This window comes from Schistocerca piceifrons, chromosome 5 (genome assembly GCF_021461385.2).
Source record: "Schistocerca piceifrons isolate TAMUIC-IGC-003096 chromosome 5, iqSchPice1.1, whole genome shotgun sequence".
NCBI lineage: Eukaryota > Metazoa > Arthropoda > Insecta > Orthoptera > Acrididae > Schistocerca > Schistocerca piceifrons.
Genome location: NC_060142.1, coordinates 130,983,629 through 130,997,820, shown reverse-complemented (window position 1 = coordinate 130,997,820; position 14,192 = coordinate 130,983,629). Strand labels below are relative to the sequence as shown.

Sequence of the window (14,192 nt, the reverse complement as noted above, 5' to 3'; positions counted from 1 at the left end):
TGGTTGTACACAGCCAGTGATATTTGTGGCAATGAAGATATAAATTTCAGAGTTATGCTAATAGGATGATGGTGATTAAAAATAGTGATACCACTGACAACAAGGTTAATACGCGAAAAATGTAGAAAAGAAAATGGTCCGGAAATGAATATAAACGATCTCTCTCTATTTTATTTCACATTGTATTATCAAAATGTAGAAAATTAATAAATGGGATAAATTTAGAATAGGTATAATGTTAACTTTTTAGGCAAAGTTTATGTCAATAAAACAGTTTATAATTTTGATTAGCAAGAACATGTTAAAAAGATTTTCCCCAAGAATGTTTTTCGAAAAAAAGAGTTTCACTTTATAATCAGGGTCATCTTATGCTCGGGTAAATATGATACATGCTTCATGGGGAACCAGAGACAATGAAAGACTGAAGTTGTCTCAACAATTACGGCCACTGATGTTCAACAGAGAAATTAAGACATGTTCTCACAAAAATTTGTTTTTAGTCTATAGTGTCACTTTTAGTTATTTACACCACAAACAAAACAGTCCAGTATAAACAATATGCATTAATATTTCAAACCGTCACAAATGTATAAAAATTTTATTTGTACACTTGGTTAAAACTAGAAATGCAGATTTCTTATATAGTTCATGGTGTACAACACAAATTTGGCATCTTAAATGTGCAAATAAGTGCACTTCTTTCATACACCCTGAAATTTCACATAAAACATGTTTGTCTTTCTTCGAGAGTAATTATGCAATAAGCAGACAAAATCAAACTGTGCACAGGAACAACTTATGCAAGATAAATTGTTTTGTAGTTCATTTACATCTGAAACTAAAAACAAAATTGTTTTCTCTTGAGAAAGAGTTCAACATTATCACACTGTGGTAACAGGTCCCAAAAATTAATTTATTTAGCACTGCACATTGGAATCTGCTTCATAAACTTCCATCAGCTTCTCCATTATTTCCCACAATTTTTCCTTTGACAGGTCTTCAACAAATGCCTGAAATAGAGAAATAGTTTGTAAGTCATGTAGAAAATGAGAGAAATTAATCAATGGTACCAAGAAAATAACAACTTACAGAATACCAAGGAGTTTCCTCTCCTTCATCTGTCAATGGTACCTGGACACCATAGCACTGAAGTGCCAGATTTATGCATGCAACAGCTATATGCTGAGGTTCATAGTCCAGTACTGCTGGGTCATAATGGAAATCCTGGAATTAAATGAAACAAAGTTTGTATCTTCACTTTTCAGTTTCTCATAGTCCTCCCTTCGCATCTAACAAGGACTATGCATGCTACCTTTGGACATCATGGTTTATCGATACAGCAACAATTACATCTAGTATTAACTAAACTTGTGGCTTAACAGGAGCATTGCTCTTGAAGTATTATTTCCTCTCCTCATCTCTCTCCACTTTTTACTCATTAAATTTTATATGTAATTTATCACATCAACAATGAGTTCAGAATCTTGTGCATAAATTGAAACACTGGCCCCAATAAACATTATGACTGTCCTTAAGGTACTTTCTTTTAATTTTGTCTGTAAAAGCATAAACATGTCCTTAAAAAGAAAGGTTCTTCTATAATCCACTAAATGATTCAATGTGTTTAACCATAGCCATAAATTCCACTGTACAAAAAATTAATAGCACATAAAAATTGCAATATCTTTTTCTGCCTTCATCTTTCCCTTTCTAACCTTCACCAAATAATCCTCTTTTCCTCTCTGAAGGAGGACCATCCAAACTTTGTAAACTAGGATTACTATTTTCCACAGTAAATTTATCTATTGGCAGTGGTAGAAATTTTGACTTTACATTAAGTAATGGCCAACCTCTATGTCTCCACATGATTTTAATAATTTTCTTACTTGAATTTTCTTTTTGATGTAGCTGATGCCTGGGAAATCTTGAAGATGCCCTTTACTTTTGTGTCCTGTCCAGAATTTGAAAGGAATCCAAGAAAAACTTAACACGTTACATTCTGAGAAATTTCATCACTATCATCATTAGTAGTATTAGAAATGAAAAAAAATTCAACCAATTATGATGGGTTACAGAGACAGTCTGGCAGAACAGCCGTGTTCATACAGATATCATCAGCAGTGTACCTCCCATTGTTATAGGGTGACAACCTCTGAATCAACACACAACCTGGGGGTAGAACATAGAAAAGAGCACTTTAAATCAGCTCAAAGTATCTATCTGCAAATCATAAAAAGATAATGCTGGTTGTATTTAGTCTACACACTGCACGTATTGATAGTAAGAGATAATTTAATTCTACAAATAAAATCACTCCTCCATTAGGGAATTGCTTCAGCCAAATATGTATCTTGTATTCTGGGATCTACCAGTACTACACTACAGTGACTGAATATAAATAATATTAGACTCACTATAGGAAACAGATTGTGTGTGAACAATAGTCACCACTTAAAGAAGATTCTCCTTCAACAACGAGCTTTACAAAGCAAACATGCCACAACACGTGCAGTGGTAGTCGATTAAACCACTCCCAGATGAGAGGGTGTCTACAGTAAAAAAACTTTCTGCTCAATTGAATGAAATTCATAGCTTAAAAGTGAACAACGAAATTGTGTTTATTCTGCTTGACCTACCATTATTATTATTATTATTATTATTATTTTAATGTGTACAAATTATCATTACAGGACATTAGTGTAACAGACATGTCATTTGCACCATTTACAGTTCAACATCACATACCATATAAATCCATGGAATATAACATCAACCACAAAGTTTGAAATTACCTTGTGACTCTGGAATTATAAGAAAAGTGTCTTGTGCAAAGACAAACACGGAAGCACTTCTAAATAATACATTTGCATTGCATTCTACTGATCTATCTATCCAGGGTCTAGGTGGGATTTCTTGTTTGTAGTTTGCACTGATTGTAGTAATAACAGTTCCCAAATAATTCAGTTGCAAAGCTGGAGGTATGCAGACTAGATTAGCAGATGTTAAAACAACTTCAAATGGAACTGGTACAATAATTTCAGTTTACATTAGGGATACGTATGTGGACAGCACACTTAATGCACCACTTAATAGATTTTGCTGTTCAGCAGCATAGCTAGAATACAGGCTGCAAACAATGCAAAGTATTACATTTACGAGGAAAGACATCATGCAACATCAAGTTCTCAACCTTGATGTTACCTTAAATTTTATTTTCTACGGAGTGCCAGAAAACGAGCAAAGATCATTCAAGTACTGATGATGATGGTGGTTTATCAGTAAAATGGGCAAAAGCACCAAAGGTTATTCCACCTGTAGAGTCAAGGGTGTTAAATGATAACCACAGCCCTCAGTTGATGGACAATTAACATAAATATAGGTCTTAGGATTGTAGGGACCTAAAATTTGTACATGTAAAATGTGCCTCTGCTTCATATCTACGGGAAATTGTGTTGCTCTTTTCTTAAGAAGTGTTTTGTTTTGTTTTAGGGCGCAAAAGCAACAAGGGTCATGTAAGCCCATGTCAGAACTGTAGAACATGAAGACAAAGAGAGGAGTTAAAAATGACTACATGTTAATCCCAATTGACTGAAGAGAAAACAGCTAAAAACAGGGACATGGAAAAAGGTCTACAAAATACACCAAAGAGAAACAGAGGTCCTGGATTAAAAATTAAATGTTCTTTGCCATATTGCTACAACAGATAAAATCTAAAACATGGAGCACCACTTGACAAATGGTGATGGCTAAACAGACAGTGCCCGATACACAACCTAGCTAGAAAGATCTCCTCACAGCAAGAGGACCAAGAGGTGGTCATCCAGTTTGCTGGGAGAGGCGTAATAACCTGGAGCTTGTTTCCACGGAAAGAGGACCAGTAGTGATGCCAAACTGACAGCACCTGCTGACAGATGACAACACAGAGATCGGGCTGGAGGGAATGTAAGACCTAGCAGGCTGATATACCAGGACTGCAGCCTTGGCAGCAGTGTCAGCAGCTTCGATTCCTGTCACACTGCCATGACCAGGAACCCACATAAATATCACAGTGGCTCCATCAAGAGTGAGCAAGTGACAGCTTTCCTGAACCTGTTGCACTAAGGGATGAAAAGTGTGCAGCACACAGAGGCTTTGAAAGGCACTGAGAGAGTCGGAGCAGATGATGCAATTGAAAAGCCTGTGTCGCTGGATGTACTGTGTGGCCCGATAGAGGGCAAAGAGCTCTACTTTCAATAGTGAGCAGTGTTCCAGAAGCCAATACTGAAAATCATCAGTGCCAATGACAAAGGCTCACAACACCACAGTCAGTTCGAGAGCCATCAGTTTACACAAAGGTACTACCGTGAAAATCCATGCGAATGTCGTGAAACTGAAGGCGATAGAGGGAGGCTGGAGTAGTGTCCTTAGGAAGTGAATGAAGGACAGGGTGAAGACGGGCCACTGCACGAAGCCAAGATGGTGAAGGGTTCACACCCACTGGGAAAGTTGCCGGGTGCGTTAAGTCAAGCTGCCGAAAGCAAACTCCAGGAGGTAACAGGGAAGAGGGATGCACTACGTACTGGTGATCAAAGGGGTCATCGAAGGAGGCACAGGACAGGTGGCCACGCATGGCGGACAAACAGCACATTTATCTGCTGAGGAGAAAGACACAGCGGTAGTTCGGCAGCTTCTGCATACAGACTCTCAACCAGGTTAGTGTAAAGGTGCCAGTGGCCATACGGATGCCACGATGGTGGATAGCATTGAGATGGTGTAAGAGGGACGGACGTGCAGATGCATAAACCAAACACCCATAGCCTAGTTTCAAAAGGACAAGAGACCAGTACAAACGGAGGAGGGTGGTTCGATCTCTTCCCCAGGAAGTACCACTGAGGACACACAGGACATTTAGGGACTGCATACAGCGGGCTGTCAGGTAAGACATGTGGGAGGACCAATAAAGTTTCCTGTCGAGTATGAACCCCAGAAATTTTGCAGTTTCAACAAACGGAAGAGCAACAGGCCGAAGATGTAAAGGCAGTGGAAAAAACCAAATGCACCGCCAGAAATTATAGAAACTGTTTCATCAGTGGAAAAACGAAAGCCATTGTCAATAGTCCATAAGTAAAGACGATCATGACATTGCTAAAGAAGCTGCTCAATGAGACAAATCCATGGAAAACTGCGATAGATGGCAAAATCGTCAACAGAAAGGGAGCCAGAGATGCCTGGCAGGAGTCAGACCAATAGGGTTAATGGAGATAACAAAGAGTATCATGCTCAGGACGGAACCATGAGGCACAATGTTTTCCTGGCTAAAGGCAGAACCCACACATACTTTGAAATCTCAGTCTTTTGAAAATTCCTGGAGGAAATGGGGCATGCGGCCATGGAAGCCCCATGTGTAGAGAGTACAGAGAATACCAGTCCTCCAACAAGTGTCTTAGGCTTTCTCCCAATTGAAAAACATGGCCACAATCTCAGATTTCTGCAGATAACCACTGATAACATGGGTGGACAAAGTGACAAAATGGTCAACTGCAGAATGGCGCACTCGAAATCCACACTGTGCAGTGGTTAGTGAAGTGCGAGTCTCAAGTCACCATACCAGCCAGACAGGAATCATATGTTCCATCGCCTTCCAAACACAGCTGATGAGAGAAATGGAGCAGTAACTTGGAGGAGGGTGTTTGTCCTTACCAGGATTAGGTATGGATACGACAGTGGCTTGAGGCCAGTGTCTGGGAAACATGCCCTCCCCCCAGATGCAGTTGAACGTATGAAGCAGTAACTGGTGGGATGCAAGAGAAAGGCACTGCAACATCTGAATGTTAACATCGCCTGTCCCTGTGGTTGGAGGATCGGGATGAAGGGAGATCCTGATCTAGCTCCCTGATGGTAAAGGCGGAATTGCAGCACTCAAGATTCTGAGAAGAGAAGGGTATTGCCCTTGCCTCCTCCGCTCATTTCCAAAGGAGGAAGCTAGGGTGATAGTGGGAGAAGCCCGAAATCTCCGCAGAATGGCAGCCCAAGGTGTTTGAGAGATAACAATAGGGTCCACTATGACATCATTGGCTATTGTCACACTGGAAACTGGGGAACGGGTCTTGGTCCATAGAGCCATTGGACAACGGCACAACGGAAGAGGGAGTCGAAGTGTTAGAAGGACTAGTAAATGAAATCCAGCTACCTTTTTAGCTATCCCGCAGGACACAGCGACACTGTGCACTCAACTGTTTATAATGGATGCTAGTTTTCCATTGTAGAATGATGGTTAAAAGGGCAGCGAGCATGTCTCCACCCATGAATTGCACCACAGGACCAGGACATGGTGTGGTAAAGAGGAAGTATGAAGAATGGAATGTTCTTTGGCGGTAAGGATAATGTTTGTAAGATATTCTACCTGGTCATCAGAACTGGGGAAATGTTTGTTGAAGGTCGCCAGGGAGGAGCAAAGCCTCCAGTCGGTCTTAATAAAATGCCATTTTAGTGTGCACGTAGGTGGGGTTAGGAGTCAGCAAACGGATAGCACATGGGAAATGTTCGCTTGAATTTTTGTCAGAGAGAACGGACCACTTGAGGCGATGGACAACCTGGGCGGTGATGAAAGAAAGGTCAAAATGCATGGCATCTCAAAGCACGTGGGTGCTCCTGTGTTAAGGCAGATAAGGTTAAGTTGATTGAGAAGGTCAGCCACGAGGGCACCTCTGGAAAGGTTCTTAGAGAACCCTGAAGGGGATGGTGCGCAATAAAGTCACCGAGGAGCAGGAAGGGGTGAGGTAGCTGCCCAATAAGCTGCAGGAAGTCTGCCCTGGTGACATCGAATGACAGAAAGGTGTAAACAGTACAAAGGGAAGAGGTCAAGTGACGAAGGAAAAGGAGAACTGCAACAGCTCGAAGGCGGGTAGTCAGGGAGATGGATTGACTATGATCATCATCCCATAAGAGCAGCATGACTCGCCCATGAGGTGAAATGCCATCCTCATGGAGGGAGGTCAAAACAGACCAAAAAGAAATGTGAGAGCTCAAAGCAGTTGTGAGGATGCAATTTTGTTTCCTGGAGGCAGAGAACAAGTGGATGCTGCAATTCTAAGAGCAGCTGTAAATCCTCTTTGTTTGATTGAAGGCTACAAAAGTTCCACTGAAGAGCCATAATGAGGAACAGGGAGGAGGGGGGGAAAAAAAAAAAGAAAAAAAAAAAAGAAAAAGAAGGGGTTTCACCTCGTCGGCTGCCGAGAGCCAGCCTTCAAAGATTCACTGCTACAGGGTGCAGAGGCTGGAGGATCCTGTTCTCTGAAATATACAGAGGTGTTGGCATTCTCCATCTGTCAATCTGCTGAATAGGTGGCAGAAAAATAGTTGGCGGTGTGCAGTAGTGACACGGAGGTCAGCTGGGCGAGGATATCATGTGGCGACACCGTCAAAGAGGATCTCAGAGTCAGCAAAGGGGAAGACCGTTTGCCTTTGTTTGACTTCTTGGAGCCTTTTTTGGTTCGCAGAGGAAGACTCGTATGTTTGTTGGCTGGAGGGATTTAGGAAGTCTTCGCAGGAGTATTTGTTCTGTTCTTTCCAGCCTGCCTGTTGTGTAGCAGGTGGCTTCGCCCCGTGAGGCGAAAGTTTGGTAGCTTGTTGCACAGCTGGACGAGGAGACATCAGTGCTACTATGAAACTGGACAATTTCACAACCATATTGTTGAATTTGAGGTGGCATGTTTGCATGGCCACGCCCTTTATGAAGTGAGATGTAGCAAGAACAGTACTAAATGCAGGGTTCGTGACTAGCCAGTAACTTGCAAGCGACCAGGTAAGGCACTTTTTTTTCCTTTATTCGGATCTCCTGGACAGCCCACTCCTCAAGATACAGTAGCATGTTCACCATTGCAGTTAAACAGCGGGGAGAAGGAGGCGGACAATTGCCCTTGTGAACACCCCTATGACAGGTTACATATTTGGCCAATTGTCGACAGGACACACTAGTGTGGTTGAAATGATGACACTGGTAGCAGGACATCAGGTTTAGAATGTATGGTCAGACTGTGATAACTTCACAGCCTCCGTTGATTTTGGGCAGAAGCACCACTCTATCAACAGTTAGAAAAAGAGTGCACGTGGGTACTAAGGATGCATATACCTTTTTCCATCAACCAATGGACTGCAACGACATCCTGATCAGAGCGGTAAGTTTGGATTTCTGCCTCGGCCAGACCTTCGAGCAGCCTAATGTAAATAACACCACAGGAAGAATTCAGACTTCTATGGGCATCAACACAAACAGGAAAGCCATGCACAAGCAAAAAGCAAAGTGCCGTTGCGTAAAAGAAAGCAGGATTTCTCAGGGTCAGCAATTGCATCAACATCTTACTGAACAAGAAATGGATTTATCATTGCAAAGGACTGACCACCTTCAGTATGTGAAACCATGAGGAACATGCTGCAGCTGGGAAGGTCTTTGAATCAAGAGCTCCATTCTGTTTATGTTTCGTCGATGTTGACTGAAGATGATGGTTGGCTCATTGCGAGAAAATCCCCACGATTGCCCGTGTCTCTGATGGCACATGCCTTCCAACTGGGGGACTCCCCTCAGAGGGAGGCCTAACCCACCTCAGGCCACACCTCCCGAACACCTGACAGAGGGACCAATCGGCGACTTAGGAAGGTGGCAGCTCAAGTAATCACCCCTTCCAGGACTTTGCCTGTACCAGAGGATATGTGTGAACAGCACCTGTCGACCCGGGACTGGGAATTACGCGTTACCCAATCACCTGTTAGCCATCAGACATGTTGGCTGGCCTTAAGCAGCCCACTGGGAAGAGGAAGAAAAAGAAGAACCTCAAACGCTGAAATGGAGGAAGGATAGGAGAACGTGAATCAAGAAAAAAGGAATAACAAAAATGTGATACTGTACTGATGTCAGCTACTGAAAGTGTGAAACACATTCCCAAAAACAGCCCAGATATGTTCCCCAAGGGAGCGGAAAAGGAATAGCAGGAGGATAGACATGCAGCACCAAAGGGAAAAGATGCTGCAATGGCTGGGGCCTCTTGGTAGCCAAGCACGAACCTGCCAACGAGTGGCGAGCCCCCAGGGAGGGGCATAAGAAATGAATTTGAGCTTAAGTGTAAGTCACTAAAAGAGCATTGCTCAAGATGCTTGGGAAAATTTTGTTGTTAAGACTGCATGTATCAAATTCGTAGCTAATGTTGTTGATCTGATACTCGAAATAACACTCATTTGGTTATAGAATGAAATTGCAGGATTTTATTATTGAAGCACCAAGGACATGTAAAAAGGCATTCACACAAGAAGGATGCAAAGAACCAACTAACTGCCTACTCCACTATGAAGATAAAACACGCTAAAAGAAGCTAGTCCAACAGATAATGTTGCACGTAAATGATACTGTGGGTGCAAAATCCCTACAACTTAGTATGAACATAGCTGCAGGTATGAGGTATGACACCATCTGTAAAATGTATGTGAAAGTTAAACTATTTTCCTGTATTTTCCTGTATTTTTGACTGATTTGTGTCTCTTATCACCTGTGCATATGATTTTCAACATAAGACTTTGGAAGTACATTCAGGACCTCAAAGGTTATAGTTATTCAGGGAGAACTAACTACTCTCTAAAGTGAAATTGAATGAGGATTTATAACTCATTCTAAGAAATAAATAAATAAATAGATAGATAATCTTAGATTTTTTAGTGATCAGCATTTTGAAGCTTGTGTTGTAGAAGTAGAAATTCATGGGAGGTAAAATGCAGCAGTCACAAATTAACTAATGTGTGTCGTTATCAAACGATGCATGAGTATATTCTGGGGAATTGTGTTCTGTTTTAAGAAAAGTTAGTTTTTCACGCATCTGGAAGTTGGTGACATCATATCTCTTGAACCAAGTGTTGTACCATGATACAACTTTGCAGGTACATGCGATGCTATTACGTGGACACTGTCGACAAAATGAGTTACAAATACAGCTAGTAGTAAAGAAGAAATAAATTAAATTGTCAAGGCCAATGTGACTGTTTTACTGAATGAACAGTACAAATGTACTAAGTGATAAACTTTTTTCTTTCATCATTTTGGGGTGGTGTCAGCAAGAAAACATTTTCCAAGGTTTGAAGTTGTGTATATCGTTTGTTGCAAATCACCAAATGCTCTCATTCTCAAATACAGAATGAGTGTAGTCTGGGTACGTGCATGCGGTGGGTTATGCTGACTCTTGACATATATACATTTTATAGCTGTAATACTTGCCTTCTGCATTGAACTTTTCATATAAGATTATACCTCTTATTGAATAGATTGTGTCAGCATTTTAAATTCTTATATTTGATCATTATTTATGAGAAATACTGAAAATCAAATTTTTTGTTGCCTCTGAAAGCCATTAGACAGTGAAGTGGTGTTAAAATTAATCATTTATACTGGTTCGTTGTCCAGTTCTTGTGCTGGTGCATTTCCAGTCATGTTCAGAACAAGAAATCCGTACCATGGCAGTATAGAAATGGCTTGGCTCATCCTGCAATAGCTCCTTTTTACCATTACGTTAAACTGTCACAGTACCTGGTCTGGTCTGCCTCAAGCTGTGTAAAAGCACTGATACTGCAGTTGTCATGCTGACATATGAGTGCATTGTGTTCAACATTTTAGACCTTCATGTCTTACATTTCATTTAAACGAACCAGTAACCCTGGGAAAACCCCATGTATACGCAATAAGTGTGTGGCAAAGTATTATTACACATTCTTCGATAAAAACCATTTTAATTTCACAAGCACTGTGATTGTGCAAATCACATAACAAAACATGAAACTTATTTCCACGAAGACCACACCTCCTTCACTAGCCTTGCAGAAGAACTATTAAAAGATATTTTCCAAGAGTCAGTAAATCACTGCACCCTTTATCTGGCATTATAAAACCTGTGAACTGAAGTAACATGCATTTCTCCATAATCACTTAATGGCAACAGAATGCATTATTCTGGCTGATAAGGACAGCAATTCCAACAAAACATTTAACCACTATGGGTTATCTCCATGTGCCTGTTCAGCGGCACTATTGGCATATCTCCCACTTCACTCTGAAATCTATTTCATGATTTTCATACACAAAAAAGCTTTGTTTACATTGTTTAGGAACTTTTGGACCAAATATATTTCTTGTTCTTTTTTATTACTATTTTGACATTGGTTCATTGAGTATTCAATGAACTGTGGCTGAAGCCCAATCAACAGGGACTTACATGCTTTGAGTGAAAATAATAGTGCATTGAGAATGGCTAACTTCTAGCTGAAATCTAGATCTGCATAATAAAACTTAAGCATGGACAACCGATTGCTGCAATCTATAATTTACAAGTTTATTTATATTGTTTTCTTTTTATCAATTTTAATAGTATTTTATGAAATCACTTAATATGTATACAGGTCTACCTATATTTCACAAACATAAACAAATTCTACTTTTGGTTCTATAAATAACAGGTTTTGTATTATAAACAATATGATCAAACACCAACAAAAATATTTAGATGAAAACTACTTCCTCAAATGTAGAATTTCTGCCATAATTTCGTTGCTTCAGCCAGAATTTTTGTTTTCTTATATTCCAACATCTTAATTTCAGACTGTATTTCTTTCTGGCAAATTCTTGTTATTTTTCAGTTTCATTTAGTTTCTTTTTATCATCTTTATGCAATAACTTGCATTATTCACAGACAGTTTTAAACTTATGTTAATTTTGAAATTGTCAACAGCACCATCATCATGGACCGTAGCATAAATGTATCTTTGAGCAACAAGACTTTTTTCATTCAGATTCTCCACATTCAGAATTTACTGAAAACCTCGTTCCACAACATTTCCATGCGGAAGTATTAAAATGCTTCTGAGAAAATGTACAAAGTTATAACTTTCTTTTTGTGACCATTCAACCACTCAACCAAACGAGTTTCCCTTCTTTCGAACAATCTCATTTCTTTTTGTATATGAGCATTTCTACAAATGCTAACAAAATCTTGGTCAATATGAACTACCTTTTTTTTTTTTTTTTTTTTTTTTTTTTTTTTTTTTTTTTTTTTTTTTTTTTTTACGCCTCATAACCTTTCATTAGTGCAAGAAGTTCAAGGCAGAATGTTAACCTTTCTACAGCTATTTGTTGATTTAATGCTGCTGAAGGGTCCAAGCATGAAATGGCACATGTTAGTTTCTATTTCAGTGATGACCTTTCAAGTAGCTTTTGTATCATGGCAGTAAAACAAGAATGCATTTTTTCTTTAAGCCTCAAGATGTCAGCATTTTTACTTTAAGCCTCAAGATTTCACCTGGGTCCTTAACTTTCTTTAGGGCATCTTGTGTAGTAAAATCCAATACAAAGCATTGCGCCGTGATCAAATTATTCTTATACTTCATGTCAATCTTCATGAGGGATTTTTCATCTACCAAAATGATTGATCTGACAACTCGCTGCATTAAAGGGCAGGTAAGAGTGAACAATTCATTATACAAAAGAGGAGTCATAGGTACATCACTTTGGAAATCGTGTAAGAAATCTTTGAATGGATGTGCAGTCGGAGGAGGGAGAAAAAAAGCCAATTTTGGATCTAAGAATTTGTCTTTAGACACTTCAGATACAGTTTTAAAACTAACTGAATTAGATAGAGTTTTATTTTGAGTCAATTGAGAAACATAATTTCTTAGATGGGGAAGAATTTTTACAGCTCATTCGGCCACATTTGCATTTTTAATCCATCTTGTCCCTTAGAATTGCAATGGAAAATCTGAGGAGGCTGTACATTGACTTCTTTTCTGTATGTGAGTCATGAAACTAATAATATGAGGCTGTTAAAATTGTGCCATTTCCCAATGTTTGTGACATGCCATTTTTGAAAGCTTAATGAACTACATGCAGGCTGCAACTACCCGCCTGTAAGAGTTGGGTGTTTTCAGAAGTTTCTTTCAGCTCATTATCCATGTTCTTCCAAACTTTAAAATTCACGCTTGGTCCATCCATTGCCAACTGCAAAATTTTTGGAAGATCCTGTACACCAAAAAATCCTTTCAAAGCACCTAGTAAGTCACAGGCCCTTGTGCGTTGAATAAAAGTAGGGTCAAAATATCGGGTTGAAAGCTGTGATTTATTTCGATACCAAAATCTAACATGAATGTTCATTTGAGTTTTTCGAAAACAATGTTTAAACTCTCATTAAATTCAAGAACAACATAATCACATTGTTTAATCATGTCAATAAGTTCGCCATGAACATGTAGAGCAATATCATAAACAATACTGTATGCAATTTTTGTTATTTGCAATTTAACTTTTGACACAATATGTGTCCGGAAGTGACGATATGCAAGCAGCAGAACTTTGGACTGACAAACGATTATAAATTGTTGTTGTTGTTGTTATTGTGGTCTTCAGTCCTGGTTTGATGCAGCTCTCCATGCTACCCTATCCTGTGCAAGCTGCTTCATCTCCCAGTATAACATGATTTATCGACTCTAGACGTTTGTTGCAAAGACGATGAGTTACTATGCTCAAAGATTCGGGAGTCAGTACGCCTCTGCAACATTGTGCCTGCCTACTCCGTAACAGCTGGAATACAAAGACGATCATATTCGACATTGTTCATGGGTGCATTGCGTCCTCTCGCCGTATGAGAGTACGTCCAACATTGTCGAACTTGGTCGTTATGCGGGGTCCGGGTGTTACGTTGGGGGCAGGCACAATGTCACGCGGGCGTACTGACCTCCAAAACTTTAAACATGGTACACTCAGCGACAACGGTATTCTGAGGCTGTACTTTCCCCTCGGTGTCTTTTCAGGTGTATTCGGCCCTGACTATCTTTTCCTGAATTGACCATACAAGAAAGCATCGAACACTGCAGGTTTAGGAGCTCTTGGAAAGAGCGAAGAGACAATGATGATAAAATCAGACAGATTAGAGCTCACACAGAAGCATACCGACAATCCTCCTTTCCACGAACAATACGAGACTGGAATACAAGGGAGAACCGATAGAGGTACTCAGGGTACCCTCCGCCACACACCGTCAGGTGGCTTGCGGAGTATGGATGTAGATGTAGATGTACTTACTGCAACCTACATCCTTCTGAATCTGCTTAGTGTATTCACCTCTTGGTCTCCCTCTATGATTTTTACCCTCCATGCTGCCCTCCAATGCTAAATTTGCGATCCCTTGATG

At 40.1% G+C, this 14,192-nt stretch overlaps 1 protein-coding gene across 2 annotated transcripts in view; it reads right to left on the bottom strand.

Annotated features, from left to right (window-relative positions):
* Positions 1 to 238: 238 nt before the first annotated feature.
* LOC124798080 (cyclin-Q) overlaps positions 239 to 14,192 on the bottom strand; it is a 56,596-nt gene continuing 42,642 nt past the window's right edge. For both annotated transcript variants that reach the window (XM_047261321.1, XM_047261319.1), the window contains exons 6-7: positions 1,090 to 1,224; positions 239 to 1,010 (exon numbers count right to left, since the gene is read on the bottom strand). In XM_047261321.1, the coding sequence (XP_047117277.1) occupies positions 918 to 1,010; positions 1,090 to 1,224 (228 nt within the window). In that variant the 3' untranslated portion in view covers positions 239 to 917. The remainder of the gene's footprint in view (positions 1,011 to 1,089; positions 1,225 to 14,192) is intronic.